General features: G+C 37.7%; 1 protein-coding gene across 5 annotated transcripts in view; it reads left to right on the top strand.

The window, feature by feature from the left end:
* Window positions 1-19137, top strand: part of LOC139951846 (uncharacterized) — a 112517-nt gene extending 93380 nt beyond the window's left edge. For 2 of the 5 annotated variants that reach the window (XM_071950930.1, XM_071950917.1), the window contains exons 13-20: window positions 1146-1247; window positions 4471-4569; window positions 6068-6178; window positions 7211-7330; window positions 8111-8242; window positions 9385-9510; window positions 10072-10229; window positions 12324-19137. In XM_071950930.1, coding sequence (XP_071807031.1) covers window positions 1146-1247; window positions 4471-4569; window positions 6068-6178; window positions 7211-7330; window positions 8111-8242; window positions 9385-9510; window positions 10072-10229; window positions 12324-12384 — 909 coding nt within the window. In that variant the 3' untranslated portion in view covers window positions 12385-19137. The remainder of the gene's footprint in view (window positions 1-1145; window positions 1248-4470; window positions 4570-6067; window positions 6179-7210; window positions 7331-8110; window positions 8243-9384; window positions 9511-10071; window positions 10230-12323) is intronic. The other 3 variants (XM_071950922.1, XM_071950938.1, XM_071950946.1) reach the window with 3 other exon arrangements.
* The last annotated feature ends 66 nt before the right edge of the window (window positions 19138-19203 follow it).

Raw genomic sequence — 19203 nt, 5'->3', positions numbered from 1 at the left:
CCCCCCCCCCCACGTTTATTTTTATGTTACGTAATCATTTGCTTTACTTGCATGGCTAGCGCCCTCTGCGGGCTGCTTTCCGGTTCAAGAGCATTCTGTTTTGGGCCGAAGACCTTAACTGACGTCTTTGCGTGTCTTCACCCAACAGGTAAAGATCTTGTTATATTTTGCATTTAAATGTTTTCCTAATTACTACTTAGATTAAATAGTGTGTAATAAGCACTATCCTCAAGTCTCAATTTGTTTATAGAATGTTGTTGACTTTAGTGGATATCTGGTTGCTTTTGCAACATCACGCTAGCTATTTATTGATTTGCGGTGTTTAGATATATTTATTACCTCTAGAGCCTTTCCTAATAATCTTAGCAGTGTTACTGAATGTAACATTTTGGAGATCCTTTAGTTTATTTTATCATTGCTTCTGGGATTGGAAATAACCTGTTTATATTGCATTTCACCGTTAATTTGCCTTAAATCCAAGATGGCGGTCGCGTCCTTAATTTTGGCGCGAACCGCGAGTATTGTTTTATCGTTTCATTGTTTATTCTTTTAAAGTTTAGTTTATGTAATTATTATTGTATATTTTGTATGATCATTCTGTTTTGGGCCGAAGACCTTAACTGACGTCTTTGCGTGTCTTCACCCAACAGATTCACCGTTTACAGATCTCAATAAAACTAAAGAGCTACTATATGATCAGACTTGCCGTTTCATGCCCGTACTTATTCCAAAGGTCACACTTATCTTATGTCACAGGTTTTCAATGACTAATTTTGTTGTGTCTGTTTTTCTTTGTGTTGTGTTTTGTTTTTGTTTTGTTTTTGGTTTTACTGCGCCTTGAACACCCAGCAGGGTGGATATGTGCGCATTACAAGTCTTGTTAGTATTATTATTATTATTATTATTATTATTATGTAATAATAATTTATTTTTAATATAGCGTCTTACATAAAAAAAAATCTCAAAACGCTGTGCAGTATTTTACATATTATAAACATGAACATATATATATAAGAGCTAATAAGAACTCAGTTTTATAAAAAAAATACAATGATGACGCTGTTTTCAGCAAGTTGACACTGTATTTAGTCATTGTAAGAGACAAGTATTTTGATTTCTTGATGTTCTTTATTTCAATCGTCCAGTTTAATGACATTCTCCTGTGCTGTGAGAAGAAGAGATTATTAACGGCGTCCGCTTCGTATAAAGTCAAACTCAAGCTGGAAGTGGATGGCATGAAGGTTAGTGTGAGTACATTTCTCTTGACTTCTTCCAAAAAAAATTTTTGTTTGTTTTTGTTTGCGGAAAAAATATGTCAGCATGAAGTTTTTTTTGAAAGCCTTCGGATGAGATTGAGGGTGGATATTTAAGGAGGATGGTGGTTGGGTTTGAAAACTCATGTCTGCTCGTGGTTTCATCAATGATTTAAAAAAATAATCAGTTGGATAATTGAAAGCTTAAACGCAAATCAGAGAAAGAAAACGTAGAGAAAATAGTGAAGATAAATATTCCTTAAAATAATTTTTGACGATTTAGTCATAAAAGATATTCTTCATAGTATCAGAAGCTAAATGTTTGTTTTTGAGTATTTCAAACTCAAAAGGGAAAAGCGATGTTTCTGTCAGGTAAGATGTGCGATAACAACGTAAACATGAAATCTCTCTTGGGCGTTGTGGTGGTTGTGAATGTAACCATTGGAGTCAAAACTCAACTTTTCGATCGGTGTGCTTTGAGTGTCTTCACTAACTAAGCTTCTAAAAGCTTCAGTTGACATACTTTTTCAAAAGAACATCTGGACCCATGTGAAATTTTTGACGGCAACCATCTTGGCGATGGGTTTCACTTTGATATTTCCAAAGCATTTCGAAATGTTTTTGTCTTCAGCAGAGAAATTTTGCACAAAATTCATTTGAGATGGAGACGACGGTCAATTATCATGTAAACCTTGCCTTATATTCAAACATTAAATTAGCTTGAAAACAAAATTTGTCTGAAAGATCATTTACAACAACAACAAAACTTTTCAAAAGAATGGCGTCAAATTTCACATGTTGTGTTCTTCCTTGATTTTTTCATTCACGTGAAAATGTCCTGGACCCAATTTCATAGAGCTGCTTGAGCACAAAAAAGTAGCTAAGCATAACATGCTTATCATAATAAGGTTACCAGTCAAACCATGTTTACACATGTACAGTTTGTGACTGGTATTATGCTCATTTCTGCTTAGCAGACAATGAGAAATATTTTCTGCTTAAGCAGTTCTATGAAATTGGGCCTGGTTGTGGCATGACCGTGTCATGTTTGGTCACATTTAGATGAGGATACTTTAGATGATTTCACAGAACTTTACGCAACTGCATTAGTCCACTTGCGCTTTGTTTACGGCGCAATTGTGCGCCATAACCGTTGCCGTGTGGACTTGCACAGTTGCATAAAGTTTTGTGAGGTCGGCCGCTGGTCTTTGACAACATTACCAATGTTGTTTGCATGCATAAGACAGTGTGATAGTCCGCCTTTTCATCTGTAGGTTTTAGACATCATGTAGTTGATTTTGTTTACAACACTTTTTGTTTTTTGTTTTTTTGTGAGCATGCTGTCCTAGATCATGATGGGGTAACCGTACTATTTTTATATTATTTTTTGGGGGGGAGGGGGGGAGGGGATCAATAGAGTCGTACTTTATTGGAAAAGATGCTGAATAAAAGAAAAGGTTTGAAACTTTGACAGTTAAATCAACCTACCACCTCTCCATTGCATATATCAGGGCTTGGGCCAATTCAACAACTTGCTGAAGCACACCAAATTTACCAAGCACCAAACAATTATGCTTACCGGAAAAGGGTTACCAACCAAAAATATCATGTTGTGCTCAATGTGTGACTGGTTCCCTGCTTATTTTGGCTAAGCAAAATTTGTTTAAGCAAATAGGGCCCTGGAACTACATCTTGGAGAGGGCAAGGCCATTTTCTTTTAGCAAAGGGGCACTTCTATTTGAAAGTCTTTAAAGTTAAGAGAGACTTTTGAAGATAGATAGATAAGATGTGAAGGGGGCATCAAAGGGGGATATACAAATGTCTGTTTTGCTTTCTTGTGCCTCCTGCTGCTTTGTCTTTAAGCATAGGTGACAGTAGTTGGTAAAGCCAGCCGTACACGGAAGATCATCTGCAATATTTGACGTCCTTGGCATTACCGTATTGAGCTTTGGTGATGAAACTGCTATTTAGCCGGTACTGTAAAAGTTAGGTTTCAAACCAGCAAGTGGATAACTGAAGAAACTCACCGACCAAAACCCACATGAATATTTCAGTCAGCAATTGTGTACAACGATTCATTAATCTGAAACAATAGATCAGAGCATTCAAAGAGTCAGCATTCCAAAGAGTATAGAGCAATGTTTGAATTTCTTTCAAGTTATTTTTGCTGTTGGCTGTTTTTTTTTTTTTACTAAAGTGTTTTTGGCTTGCATGAAGCTCCTCTGCATGAATGCAAAGTGAAAGTGTTTTTCTTTAGCATGGTTGTAAACTATACTTTGTCATAACAAAAACGAGCCATCGTATGAAAGACTCTGCTATATGTATGTACATGTAGGGCTTGAGATATGAGGGCAGTAACAGCTTTGTGCATGTATACCAGAGGCCATTTTGACTGACGAGCGGTTTGCGACAGCTATTTTTTCCCCAGTCACCTTGAAACTAAATATTTGTTTTTCATTGTGCCATAAGCATTCCTGCAACTCCTTTGGAGTATGCAGCACCGGCAATCAAATTGGTTCAAAGGTTGCTTATCAATCACATTAGCAATTTATAGCATAAAGCCTGGATGATGATATGATAATATAGTCATAATACGATATTGAAAACAATATTGGATACGAAATTGAAAACAATATTGTCCAAATCGATGTTGATTTTGAACATATTTAAATATCGTAACAGAGATGATATTCTTTCTATAAAGATGGTATATTCAAATATTTCTAGAATACGTTATTTACAACTACTTACTCTTGGTGATGAGAAGCAATAAAAGTGACATGTCTTGCCCAGAAACAAAAATGTCTTGGCCGGGATTCGAACCCACATTGGGATGACTCAGTCATCAGAACTTGTGTTGGATGATGTTCGCGCCGGCTTGTCCACATCACACTTTTAGTACAATGGTTGGCAAAGTATAATGATTGGCAAAGATTGTAGGTTCGAATCCCACATGAGTAATATGCCTGTGATTTTGTTCTTGACAAAGTACTGAGTATACAGTGCTAATAACACACTTTGTTGTAAGGGTAAATTCAATTAATATAATGACAACATTAACAATAATAAATGACATAAAACAACAACTCAAAATAATATCATTAACCTTCTTTGTTTTGTTTGCCCAAATAACCCCCACCCTTTTCCCCCCTCTCCTGTGTTCCTCCTGACCCCCATCGGCTGCCCTTGATGGTACCCCCCGCTTCACCCCTAGCAGGTACTGGACAGTGACAACTGCCGGTTTATCATCGAGGGCAAGACAAAGAGCATCGAGCTGCAAACCAACACGGAGGAAGACCGTGAAGATTGGATGGCAGTGAGTAATTCATGAAATAACTCGGTCCTGTGACTCAATTTTGGCAATTAAAGACACAGCCGTCGATTTCACAAAACTCTTCCTAACTTAAGATTAATCTTACGACTTAGGACGAGTCCCAAAGCTGCACTTTAGCACACAGACCTTAAGATTAATCCTAACTCGATATAAGACAAGTCCTAACTCTTTGTGAAATCGACAGCTGGACACGTTTGGTATTTTATTATTTGAGTGAGAAGTTACCTCTTTCTCAAAAACTATCTTACTTCATAGGGAGCTGTTTCTCACAATGCTTTATACTATCGACAGCTGTCATTGCTCGTTACCAAGTAAGTTTTTAGGGTAACCGTTATTTTGAATAAAACCAATAGTGTCCAGAGCCTTTAAAGGCAGTGTACCTTTGGTAATGATTCAACAAATTAATGACCCTGAATCATTACTTGGCGAAAGCACTGGAGAGTTATGTTAATGTTTATAAAACATTGTTAGAAATGGCATCCTTTGAAGTAATTTAGTTATGGAAAAGTGGTAATGTTTCACCCAAATATTTTACTCGTCGCAAGGCATCAACGAGGGTGCTTTTGTCTTTTATTATTTTCACGTTACTTCGGAGGTCACCGGAGGTCGTTGTTTCGAATCCCACTCTAGTCAATTCTTTGTTCAACCCCCAAAATCATTTATTTTCTTGAACTCTCAAGACTGATTGAGCTCAAATGTTCTCAGGTTTGTTATTTTATGCATACACCAAGTGGGGATCCGGTCTTTAAACAATTACCAGTAAAGCATATCTTGGCTTTAATAATTTAACAATAAATACCTATTGACCACAGGGATTAAATAAAGAAGAGACATAACTTGATTTTTTGGAAACTCCACCCTGGACAGACGTCATATTCTTCTGGGGAAAAAATACATATCAAATTTTGACAGATGTTCTATTTAAAAAAATCATATGCTTCATTTTGAAGAGATTCAATTGAAACAGCGTTGAGTTTGACTTTTTGCTTTGAAAGAGCAAAATATAAAATGACATCTTACATAGTTTGAGTGTGAGGTTAGAGAATTCTAGCTCTTCCTTCACGTGTTATGATGACTCTATCTATTGGCAAATGAGTGCGTCACAAGACTCAATTTAATCTTGAAGACTGCGCACACTTCTCAATGTGGCACAACCATCTCAACGCTGTGGTCAAGTGGTTAGACTGCAACGCTTGCAATCACAAGGTTGTTGGTTATGATTTCACAATGACTGGAATAAAAGTTGTTGTCTAGTTACTGAATCTCAATTTCTTGATTTGTGCAGTTCATAGTCATAGACGTTAAACCATATGTCTGTATGAGAGAGATTGACTGTTGGCAGCTTGGTGTTTATATCCACCTTTGGGAGTTTGCTGAGTTCCCTTGATGGGAAGATCGTCTAAACAAATACTTGACAGACTCCTACAAGATTCAAAGTAATAAATCCACTTACATCATCTTGACTATTTTCTCCCCCTAGGCCTTACTGTCTGCCATTCGTGAGATGGTCCGCAAAAAGGAAAGTTTCAAGACCAACGATGCGGTCGGTGATCGGTCAATCATAGAAGACGATGACGATGAAGATGGCAAGGTGGGGGAACTTATCACAAGAACATTTGTTTCAAAAAAATTGTAGGCCAAGATTTATAGGAAAAGATTTACCGCCAAGTTGTCAACAAAATTACCATTTCAAATATCAAGTTGTAAACAACAAGGGAGAGTGATTGGGTAAATTGTAAAATAATTTGGGTTTGAACAGAGACAAATTTTGTAGAGCGGAACTCAGTTCAACAACCAAACTCATGAAAGCTCTCTAAAACACAAATTTCATTTCTTTTTTTTTCCATTCATGGCAAGTAAGTTTTACAAAATTGATATCATGTTTATATTCTTTGAGATAAGACATTAGATGAGTCGATATTTGTCTGTATATTTCTGCCTCACAACAATTTTGATTAGGACACGAATCCCCTATGTATGAAAAAAGTCTTACCAGGCATAAACTCTCAGCAGATCAGCTGATTTCCCTCTATTTTTGAATAAAACAGTGCCTCGGAACACTGATCAACATTTACCAAAGTTTTCTATTCTGGGCCTTTCCTCCTACTCCTTTGGGTTGCAATTACAGAGTTTACATATAGATTTACATTTGTGGCCTTGGATTGATATTGCAGTTTGCGTCAGGGAAGTACGAGCCCTGTCGATTACATTTTGGATACCCCATAAACAAAGAGTCTTCCTTCTGATTTACCGAACTCTAAACAGCTCATGGAAGTTCTCTATTTTTTTGTTAATCGAGGATAATCATATATCTTAATCTAATGTTAAAAAATCTATATCTCAGACATAAGTCATAAGAAACTTGATTACTCTCAAAGAGACAAATTACATTGCTTGCACAAATTTAAAAAGAACCACAAACATCAACAAGTTAAGCAGTGATATAAAAGAAGCAGGTACTACAAATATTGCCCAAGAAACAATGTACAAGGATTTAAGAATAAACATACACACCCAGTCTGGCCATTTACAACAATTAAGATAAACATACCATAATACAAAACTATACACAGAGTTTGCATATATTTGTGTTTACGTTTGTCTTCTTGAATTGATATTTCAGTTTGTGCCAGGGAAGTGCGAGCCTCGTTGGATCAAAGATGACGAGACAACAATGTGCATGCGATGTGGAACCGACTTCAAACTGATTAAACGCAGACATCATTGCCGAGCATGCGGAGCGGTAGGTAGCAATCAAACAATTGCAGCAAGTATGCATTTGTTCTCTTCACTGGTTTAGTTTACCGGACCCAAACTCTGGTGTTGTCAGCAGCAGAGCGTTGGTTCGAATCCCAATCATGACACTTGTGCTCTTGAGCAAGGTACTTCAGCATAATTGCTTTGAAAAAAAGCCGGTATTGCATTCTGCTCTACTAGCAAGGCTCCTAGTGGATGATACCCATACCTACATCCTGACGGACTGTGAAGGGGGTAACTCTGTTTTAGCCAAAGGAGTTAGTCCCAACATGCCCCATGTGATAGGTGACTTGGGTTAATAGCCCGAATCAGTCTAATAGACCTTATGCATTGACGTCACCCAGCGACCATCTTAGTGGAAAGACGGTGACAAAACAATCGAAACGCACAGATTTGTACGTGCGGCGCACAGGATTGGCCAATGAACAACCTCCTTTTGACCTCTAGGTGAGGGTGCCCTACTGAAATGACGTCATGTGCATAAGGTCTACTGCAGCCTTGTGATGTCAGGCAATCTCTCATAAACTAAAAATAAAAATAAAAAGTTGTGTTATCTTTGTCAGAACAATTTATAAAATATAAAAGAAACATTCTGAAAATGCTGCAAAAATTAGTCCCACAGGTGTGCATGGACAAAATTCTGTTGATTGTGACAACCATATTCTCAAGAAAAATTTTCTAAAAGTTTGTTCCTGCATACTGAAGTTGCTGATGATAAGTACCTTAGTAGAAATCATTGTTGCTATTTTCTTATCTGGATTCGTAGGTTGTTTGCAACAAATGTTCAAGCTTTGAGAGCTCTCTTCAGTACGACAACAGTAAGATGAACAAAGTCTGCGGCAAATGTTACTACACTTTGAAGGGTGATGTTGAAGAACTCAAGAAGATGGAGAGAAGGGTAAGTTATTCAGAACTGAGGAGAAAAGAATTGTTCCACAAATCATCAGTTGCTGAGAAATATCATACTCATTTTCCAATTGACCCCTTGCATGCACGTACATGTAACACGCAGCGACTGTGCCACACTCACCATTTTGGTGGTCAATAGGTTTACGTGTGAATGCCGCATCGCATAAAATTCACACCTCACTTAATAACGCACAGAATAACGCACCTTCAGGAAAATGCAAAAGAAGCCATGAATGGATGATGCTTGGGTACACAACGAAAGGCCACGAAACAAACGCTTGGATAAGGGAATCAATGGTTGGTAAGAGGTTTTCAACTAGTGGTTTAAACCCAATGAGGCCTGGTTCTTGATAATTTGACCGAGACGAAGTCGAGGTAAGTTATCAAGAACCAGGCCTCGGCGGGGTTAAACCACTAGTTGAAGACAGATTCAACACACTTTGATTCCCATTCATAAATAGCTTTTTGGTCAAAAAACATCAACACTTTTTGGTCAAAAAGTAAAATGAATGCAAGAATTGTAATTGTTCAATGATATCTTTCAACGAAAAACCCCTCCAGCTGTGAAATGGTAAGGCCCTCAGATAAACAACTCCTTATAAGGAGATTGCTGTTCGCGTCGTGCGTATTGCGTTATGTGGCACAACTGCCCGGCTGTTGCTCTCGACCAATAGGAATGAAGAAACTATCTTATAAGCACAGGTGCAATCTCACGAGCCACGTCCATGTTCAACACTTTTTAATGGTGTTATATAATCCGTTCAAACACCCCCAGGTGATACCCTCTCGACCAATCAGAATGGATAAACTGTCTTAGGTATTTATGGATCAAACTAAAGTCAGGGATGTGTTACTGGCGTAAGAATCTTCCATACTTTTTTTCTGGATTTTTCACAAAGTATGTGGTCTCTCAAAGTTCAGTGTAAATTTGATATTTAACTTGAGGTGCAACTGAGGTTAGAGACTTGTAACTTCTTGTCCATTTTCATGAGGACTCTATCTATTGGAAAATGAGTGCATAAAAAAACAATCGTCTTTGGCCTTAGAGCCCCTCCTTTTAATATTATATTCTTATTCCAAAAATGTTTACTTGATGAAGTTTTGAATGTGATGTTTTTTTCCCCACTTCAGTCACTGATAACGGAGTTAGCAGATGAAGCCTCTTTTGGGAGTTTCTTATATCTACAGAAGGGTGGCTGGGTTAAGTACTGGGTGGTTGTGACGGATCAGGACCTATACGCCCTCAAAGCACCCAAGGTAAGATCATTGACCTTTAGAGTAGATTAAGTGACTAGTGGGGGACGGATGGGGGTCTTAAGTTTAGTACCTAGATGGTGTTAAGTACTGGGTGGTGGGTGGTTGAGACGGATCAGGATCTATACGCCCTCAAAGCACCCAAGGTAAGATCATTGTCATTGGCCTTCAAAGTAGATTAGGTAACTAGTGGGGGGGGGGTATATAGGTGGTGTTAAGTATTGAATTTGACATAGCATCTTTAACCATGATGCTTCGTCCTTCAGATGGGATGAAAAGCCGTTGGTACTGTGTGTTGTGTAAGGCACATAAAAGAACCGACACTGCACTTATTGTAAGGAGAAAGGGTTCGCCCCGGTGTTCCTGGTTTGATTGGCAGCATATTGCGCCACAGCACCTTGTAAACCATTACATGGTGCTATTTAAAAGATGTAGGTCTCATAATTCAAACGTAGTCCAACACGCCTTGAGCGTCGACCACTGAGTGACGGATATGTGCGCTTTATAAGAAGCCACTACTATTGTTGTTATTGTTATTTCCTGTTGTATTTTCTCTCTTTTCAGGACGTACGTGCAGTTCTCACCATTCCCATTAAGCTGTACACTGTATCAGACGTAGACGCCGGCAGCTTAGACAAAGATAATGTATTCAGGCTGACCAATGGAACCGATAGAAGAATGACGTATACATTCGCTGCGGAGTCAAGGGAGATGAAGAAAAGGTGGGTTAAAGATCTAGGAATGAAATGGATAAAAGAGATGACTTACACAGAGAAAACAGGATGGACGGGGAGGGTAACAAAAAGGGAGGGGTCAGGGAAGCGGCTGGTTAACTACACCCCTTGAGCCCAACCTTGTGCTATTTCTACTGTTTACCCAACCTGTCATTAATGTTACATGGGGGTTTTGTTTGGGCTCAACGGGTGTACCTGTTTGGGACTCGCACTTATAAGGTTTCTTCTTAGTGAGCTCCCCCCTGCAGTGTCATAAAAGTGTATTTATAGTCTCCTGGCTTAACTGTATTATTTGGAACATCATGTTTATTATCATTGCCTGTATTTTAAGTGTACTGTGGAAACAATAAGCTTTGAATGGAACTGGAGGTTCATCCTTGTATCAGTGAAGCTGCCTTTCCAAGAAGACACTGTTTTCACACTACTCTATTCCCTGGAGGTTCATCCTTATAGTGGTGAAGCTGCCTTCCAAGGAGACACTGTTTTCACACTACTCTATTCCCTGGAGGTTCATCCTTATAGTGGTGAAGCTGCCTTCCAAGAAGACACTGTTTTCACACTACTCTATTCCCTGGAGGTTCATCCTTATAGTGGTGAAGCTGCCTTCCAAGAAGACACTGTTTTCACACTACTCTATTCCCTGGAGGTTCATCCTTATAGTGGTGAAGCTGCCTTCCAAGGAGACACTGTTTTCACACTACTCTATTCCCTGGAGGTTCATCCTTATAGTGGTGAAGCTGCCTTCCAAGACGACACTGTTTTCACACTACTCTATTCCCTGGAGGTTCATCCTTATAGTGGTGAAGCTGCCTTCCAAGGAGACACTGTTTTCACACTACTCTATTCCCTGGAGGTTCATCCTTATAGTGGTGAAGCTGCCTTCCAAGGAGACACTGTTTTCACACTACTCTATTCCCTGGAGGTTCATCCTTATAGTGGTGAAGCTACCTTCCAAGGAGACACTGTTTTCACACTACTCCATTCCCTGGAGGTTCATCCTTATAGTGGTGAAGCTGCCTTCCAAGGAGACACTGTTTTCACACTACTCTATTCCCTGGAGGTTCATCCTTATAGTGGTGAAGCTGCCTTCCAAGACGACACTGTTTTCACACTACTCTATTCCCTGGAGGTTCATCCTTATAGTGGTGAAGCTGCCTTCCAAGGAGACACTGTTTTCACACTACTCTATTCCCTGGAGGTTCATCCTTATAGTGGTGAAGCTGCCTTCCAAGACGACACTGTTTTCACACTACTCTATTCCCTGGAGGTTCATCCTTATAGTGGTGAAGCTGCCTTCCAAGGAGACACTGTTTTCACACTACTCTATTCCCTGGAGGTTCATCCTTATAGTGTTGAAGCTGCCTTCCAAGACGACACTGTTTTTGCACTACTCTATTCCCCGTAATAACATCTGGCCTTTTCACACTATCGCTTTACCCCTGATCTTACTTGGTACTTGGTAGTTATCCTCATGAAACTTCTGCAGGGGAACTTAACAAGGAGGTCAGGAGAGCATCGTCTTATTTTTGTATTTGGTATTTGGTAGTTATCCTCCTGAAACTTCTGCAGGGGAACTTCCCCTGGTCTTTAAAAAAAAAAAAAGATCTATGATGGAAGTGGCCAGACACACAAAGCCTGAAGGCCATTTTAAGGTGTGGGCTACAATTTTTTCTTTTTTTTCAGAGGCCGTTGCCACCTACTCCTAGGGCTGAAATAGGGTTACCCCTTTCACAGTCCATACGGATGTAGGCTTGGGTATCATCAGTCCAAAGCCTGGCCGGTAGAGCAGAAAGCACTACCTCCCCGATTTTACGTAGCAAGTGTCACTACCGAGAGAATCCGGTGCTCTTAACCGCTCGGCCACGACATGCCCGGAAAATGGGCTCACCCTGGGAAATAGCCATCCTTGCTCTGGAGTAGGGGAAAGCAGTAAAACCCTTGTGTATTTTTTAAAATGTACAACATGAACCACCTGGCATAGGGACACAGTGTGAAAATGTGCCGGAGTAAACGTGAAAAAAAGTCCACCTTAATTGTATAATGTCTGATTACTCTGGTTTTTTTTAAATTTTTTTATAACAGGTGGATCACAGTTCTAACTAATGGCCTTGAAGAGCTTAGCAGCAAATCTCAAACCATTTGAACTCATCGTGTCTTCCAACTCAACTCTCTCCAACTCCAGCGTCTGCATGGTTCCCCTCAGTGGAACTTAAATCTGGACTTTGTTGTGAACAATTATTTTTGCGATTCCAGATACACAGAGACGTTCGTTAACGGTCTGTAAGAAGTTAACATCAGTAACTTTCACAAACATTAATGTTTGCACATTTGCAACAGTATCACAAATCATAGACAGCCCTGTATCAATATTGGGCTTCTTGGCATTGACTGAAGCCTTAATCCTGGTTCATACTTCCTGCAAACTCTTTAACACCTCAGCTCTCTGTTTTTGCTGCGAAGCCTCGCAGTAATTCAGCACAGGGCAACTGTTTCGAATTGTTCGTTCACACAATGTGAATTCATAATTTGCAGTATGAACCGGGTTTGACCTGCCAAATCCATCTGTCCATTAGTGCGTTGTGCATAGTGCACTAAAATGTCAAAACACTGGGTAATACTTCTATATACAATGTAGCTGTATTATGTAAAGCTGTATTGTGTCATCCACTTAAAGATGCACTCTCCCTCGAGAGTATTTGAAACGAATGACGGATCAATCTCGGTAGAGATGGATACATGGTTTTTTAGCCTAAAGTAAAAATTTTTTTTGCAATTATGTGTAGTCTTTCACACAGAAATATTTAGTATAATTTCTATAAACTTTGCAGAACGCATCAAATCAAGAGAAATGACAATACAGTGCTTTTTTGACTGCAGTTTTATCAAAGACATTTATAAATATTTTTTTATAGTTATGTAGAAATGAATTTTTTTGAAGAAGGTGAATGTTTTATACAGCAACTTGAGGGTATACATGTATCTTTCCAAGTTCTTTCTGACTCATGTTAATTGTTCTTCTTTTTTGAATTGCTTTGAAACAATCGTTGGTTGTAAATAGGTCTTAATTCTTAAATAATTGTAATGTGGCTTCCATGTTCTTATGTATATAGAAGGAAATATTTTATGTACAGTTTTTTAAATCGTTAATCTATATATATTATAAATAAATATATTATTTGTGTGTGTAACTGTATGCACAATAGACATCCATCAGGTGTTTTTAAAAAAAACTTATCTATGCAGAAGATTTTATGCCGTAGTTGTCTTATTTATATTAAAAAAAATATTTACACGTGGTGCGGATTAAGAGGGTTAATATTTTGTGTAAAATATTTTGCTTAATTACAAAGTGATGAATTTGAAACAAGTAGTTATTATTTGGATATGGAAATGATAATCTAATGTATTTTAAGGTTTTTCAAATGATAATCTGTTAGCTCCAGTGCCTTAATTCATTTTTAGTTTTAAAGGCAGTGGACACTATTGGTGATTACTCAAAATAATTATCAGCATAAAACCTTACTTGGTAAGGAGTAATGGGGAGAGGTTGATAGTATAAAACACTTTCAGGAACGGCTCCCTATGAAGTAATGTAATTTTTGAGAAAAATATTTGAATTGATTTAGAGACCTCACGCTAGAGGTCTCGAAATCAAGCATCTGAAAGCACACAACTTCGTGTGACAAGGTTTTTTTTTCTTTCATTATTCTCTTGCAACTTCGAGTTGAGTTCAAATTTTTCACAGGTTTGTTATTTTATGCATATGTTGAGATACACCAAGTGAGAAGACTGCTCCTTGATAATTACAAAAAGTGTCCGTTGTCTTTAAAGGGAAGGTATACTTAGGTAATCACTCTTAAAATTAATGGCAATAATTACTTTAGGTAAAAAAGCCTTCAGCAGCTTTCGATAGTATAAAGTATTTCGAAAACATCTAAGAAATTTGGTTATGTAAATTGATATCAGTTAGTTCCCCATAAAATATTAATCTGAGAAGAGTTTCTGCTCTCAGATTGTGGGTTTCTAATAGGGATTATTCTTCCTGCATGAACATTATTCGCTCTAAAAAATATGACCACCCTTCACAATGAAATGTTCACAAGTTAGTGTAATTGCGTACATCTACACTTATTAGGATTAAAACGGACCGTTCCAAAAACCAAATGTATACTTTACCTTTAAATGGGAAATGCAGTTGTTTATTTGCTTTAAAATTTATAATATAAGGTGCTATTATAAAGGCAGGTTAATAGTCGGTCGCGCGATAGTTGCACGATGGAAATTTTTATGCGCGACACAGTTTATAGTCATGGCTGAGGCCTAAAAACTGTGTCTTTTTTGATCGCGGGTCAAGATTTCCATTGCCCGACCATCGCGCGACCGACTATAAACCGACCCTCAGTATCAAAGGTGCCTCAAAATGCTTGTCTTTCGCTGTTAGAATGTGCTAAAGGTGGCCCCTTGTTAACTCCTTAGGAGTATGCAGCCCCAGTAGCCAAACTGGTACACATAGCTAATCCATCTCCTATTACCATCCATTGACTCCTGAAGACGAGCAGAGTATACTGTTTGAAACGTCGAGACCAAACCAGCTCTTTTCAGAGCCACCACTCCTTCAAAAGAGATTTACTCATGGTTGTACCCGCAAGTTAATCGACTCCTCGGAAAACTGATCGGGATTCTAACCCAACATTCTGAAGACTTAGCCAGAAGTCTATCTCTTTTAGAAATTGTAACAGTTGGACCAGTTATCTGGTTTTCTTTTGTCACTAATGAATGCTCAATTTCTCAAATAGCCAAGTTCAGTCTTAAGCGTGAATCATTCTAAAAGGGTACACTATTGGTAATTATTCAAGAAAATTATTTAGCATAAAACCTTACTTGGTAACTAGTAATGGGGAGTTGTTGATAGTATAAAACATTCTGGGAAACGGCTCCCTCTGAAGTAACATAGTTTTCGAGAAAGAAGTATTTTTCCACAAATTTGATTTTTGAAATCAATTATCTGAAAGCACACAACTTCATGTGGCAAGGGTGTTTTTTCTTTCATCATTATCTCGCAACTTCGACGACCGATTGAGCTCAAATTTTCACAGGTTTGTTAATTTATGCATATGTTGAGATACAGCAAGTAAAAACTACCAATAGTGTCCGGTGTCTTTTAATGCTAACCAAAGTAAAATGTCACAATAAAAATCACTGTTGTGATATTGACAACTCATCTAACGATGAATCTAAGTGCTTTATGAGATGGAGCTCCCCGATAAAATAGAGTTGTCACTGTACATTGTACGCAGAAACAAGCTATAAAATAAGTTTTAATAATAAGGCCAATAACTTGCACAGGCAATGAAGTGACTTTGTTTTGATGTCCAAGGTTTTTTCTTTCATTTATATATAATAAAAAAAAGTCTTGATGAATTATATTTCCATTGCTAAGGGATGAGACATTTGCATATTACGGAAATTTAAATTAGTTGTTAATAATAATTGGCAACACACATAACCTGCAATTTGAAACAAAATGTGTAAACGCATTTAATCTTCAGAGATATTTTTTTGTACAAGTTTTCTTTGTGCTTTTTACAAGAAAAACAGTAAAGATATCTGTATAGTGTTTATAATAAATGTTCTACAAAATCTTAATGTACATGTACAAAACCATCGTCCAGCAATACATTATCTTTTACTATATACACAGGGCCTGACATATCCATTGGACCTCCGGTTAGGCACGACTTCAGTCTCCATTACATTGCCATGGGAGACTATGGTCCTACCAACAGCCTTATTTCATGAAGCTGCTTAAGCACAAAAATAAGCTAACAAAGCAAAATCATGCTAACCAGAACAAGGTTACAAGCCAAAATACAACGTCACATGTACAATTTGTGACAGGTATCCTGCTCAGTATCACTAAGCAGGCAGTTTTAAGCAGTTTCTGCTTAAGCGTGAAACTAGGCACCAAGGCTAGACCTCGGGGGGTGCATATTCGCAGCCGTCACCAATAACTGTTTTGGTCGAATTGGCCAATGATCGAGACGGTTATTCATTACAGTCGTGAAAATGCACCCCTAGTCAAAGTTCAGTCATTTCAGCAAAACTTGTAATTACAAATACAAAAATTATATATTCAACTATTTGTGGTCTACTTGAGATCCAAAGACGGTGGCTTTCTGGTAAATTTCAGTTTTTTTCTTTTACATAGTAGAGGTTGTTTGTTATTGAAGATGCTCTAGGTCCCAATTTTGGCTGATTTGACCCAAAATTTAGATTAAATTGTAATACAGATATTTTTTATAGATTTAATAAAGTTTAAAGCTTTTTGGATACAAAACAAAATCAACTGCTGATAAGAAGTAGCTAAGTAAAAAACATTTAAGAAAGTACAACGGCTGACCTAGATGTATGCTTGGTGTAGGCTAAGGCTTCCAGGCTTTTTAGTCACATTTTTTCCTAGGGAAAAACTTTAGTAGGAAAAATATCATGCCTTATTTTTTGAAAAATATAAATTCTTTTGGCAAAATTTGGGACAAGCTTTTTGAACAGAGTTTTAAAAACTACTTCATAAAAATTGAAGTAAAGACTTTGTACGATCAAAATAATAATAATAATATTATGCAAATTGATAACATGGAAATAAAAAACTTATCATCTTGATATCAACAGAATTTTGTTTAACTGATTGTTTCCTTCTCTGTGCTTGTCTTTTTCTTTACCCTTTCGTTTATACCATTCGTTTCTGTATAGTCATCACCATATGCCCAGACATAGACTTAATGTTAATTTTTTACTGCTATTTTCAGATAAAAAGTTAGGAAAATGAATAACAGAAAAACATGGTGTCTCTTTTTTTAGTTGTTTACATGGGGAACATAGATACATGTCAATTAAGTCCCAATTCTTTTCTTTGACCCCATGGATTGAGCCAAAGTTGGTCAAATATTGCGGCTGTTTGTGGCTGTTCTTGGAATTTTTGAAGAAGCTGCTTGCAGCTGCTATGGTCTTTGAAGGGTTTTACACAAAGAAAATACATGGGGTTGATCTCACAAAGAGTTAAAAGGCAACTGGACACCAGTGATTGTTAAAGACCAGTCTTCTCACTTGGTACATCACAACACATGCATAAAATAACAGGACAGTTAAAATTTGAGCTCAATTGGTTGTCGAAGTTGAGAGAGAATAATAGAAGAAAAAAAACCTTGTTACACAAATTAGTGCTTTCAGATGCTTGAACTCGAGACCTCAGCTGAGTAACTACGTTACTTCAGAGGGAACCGTTTCTAACAATTTGTTATTCTATCAATAGCTCTCCATTGCTGTTTACCATGTTTTAATATTTACAATTAATTTGAGTAATTACCAACAGTGTCCAATGCCTTAAAGATTATTCTTAAAGTGAGTTTAATAATAACACTGTCAGAAAAATCCCAAACATACCACATGTACCAGTGATTTCCACCATACTGGGACCTACAATTACTTGCCTATGCTATAGCTGCTGACTTTCACTCACGTCAAGCAGGCGTATGTTTAGTTGTATCAATATCATTGATCAGAGATGCCCACTTTGCAATGAAAATTAATGCTGGTCTTATCTCTACGTCCCAGTAATAGTGTAAAAACATTGGTTCAGAGGTCCCTACAGTATTATCTTTAGGTACATGTACGTTATAACAAACTTGAAGGCTTGCCTCAGAAAACATATCAATTGTACATGGGCAAAAAAAATAAAAAAATCTAAATACCAATTTGGTAAGAACATGTTTCCATTTACCTGGCTTCTTTCTCTCAAAGAATATAATTCATGAGACCAATTTAATTTTACTGTTGTTCAGGCATGCAACTGTAACTTCACCAAAGAGGAGGAAATAACAAAATTCAATGATTTTGTTCAGTATTTTTCAATTTTGAATGGTGAAACTGAGATTTAAAAAAGAGGAAATCAGCTGATCCAGGAAAAAGTTGCATGCCTGTGTTGTTGTTTTGGTTTTCACCTGCGTCCACATTTCATAGAGCTGCTTAAAGGCAGTGGACACTATTGGTAATTACTCAACATAATTATCAGCATAAAACCTCGCTTGGTAACAAGTAATTGGGAGGGATTGATAGTATAAAACATTGTGAGAAACGGCTCCCTCTGAAAAGACGTAGTTTTCGAGAAAGAAGTAATTTTCCACGATAGTATAAAACATTGTGAGAAACGGCTCCCTCTGAAAAGACGTAGTTTTCGAGAAAGAAGTAATTTTCCACGAATTTTATTTTGAGACCCTCAGATTTAGAATTTGAGGTCTCGTAATCCAGCATCTGAAAGCACACAACTTCGTGTCACAGTGTGTTTTTTTCTTTCATAGTTATCTTGCAACTTCGATGACCGATTGAGCTCAAATGTTCACAGGTTTGTTATTTTATGCATATGTTGAGATGAGATACACCAAGTGAGAAGACTAGTCTTTGACAATTACCAGTGTCCAGTGTCTTTAAGCACAAGTAGATAACACGAAAAAAGTTATGGTAACCAGAATAAGATTACCAACTAAACTATCATTCCACATGTACAATTTATGACTGGTAATCTGCTCAGTTCTGCTTTAGCACGCAGTTCTTAAGCATTTTTCTCTGCTAAAGCACCTCTATGAAATTGGGCCAGGACAATCATACACAAAATTATTAAGAAACAAGTACACGAAGATGAATAAAGGAGAAAGTCAAACGAAAGTCATGAACTGTAACAATAGTAAACATAAGTAGGCCCTATAATAGCCCTGGCGGCCTTACACTTTCGTTTTGTACTACAGTGACGTCCCGGACATCAGGGTACATTTCTGGGGCGGAAAAAGTTCACAGCTTCATAACTCAAATCTTATCTGCAAGAAAGCACCAATTTCAACAGATTCACATTCCATGGCAGCATACGTTTTTCTGCAGGGGGTTTTGATCGTCATATATTCTTCACAAATCC

The sequence above is a fragment of the Asterias amurensis genome, chromosome 2, assembly GCF_032118995.1.
Source record: "Asterias amurensis chromosome 2, ASM3211899v1".
In the NCBI taxonomy this organism is placed as follows: Eukaryota; Metazoa; Echinodermata; class Asteroidea; order Forcipulatida; family Asteriidae; genus Asterias; species Asterias amurensis.
Note: the sequence above shows the minus strand (reverse complement) of the source record. Positions and strands in the feature narration are given on the sequence as shown.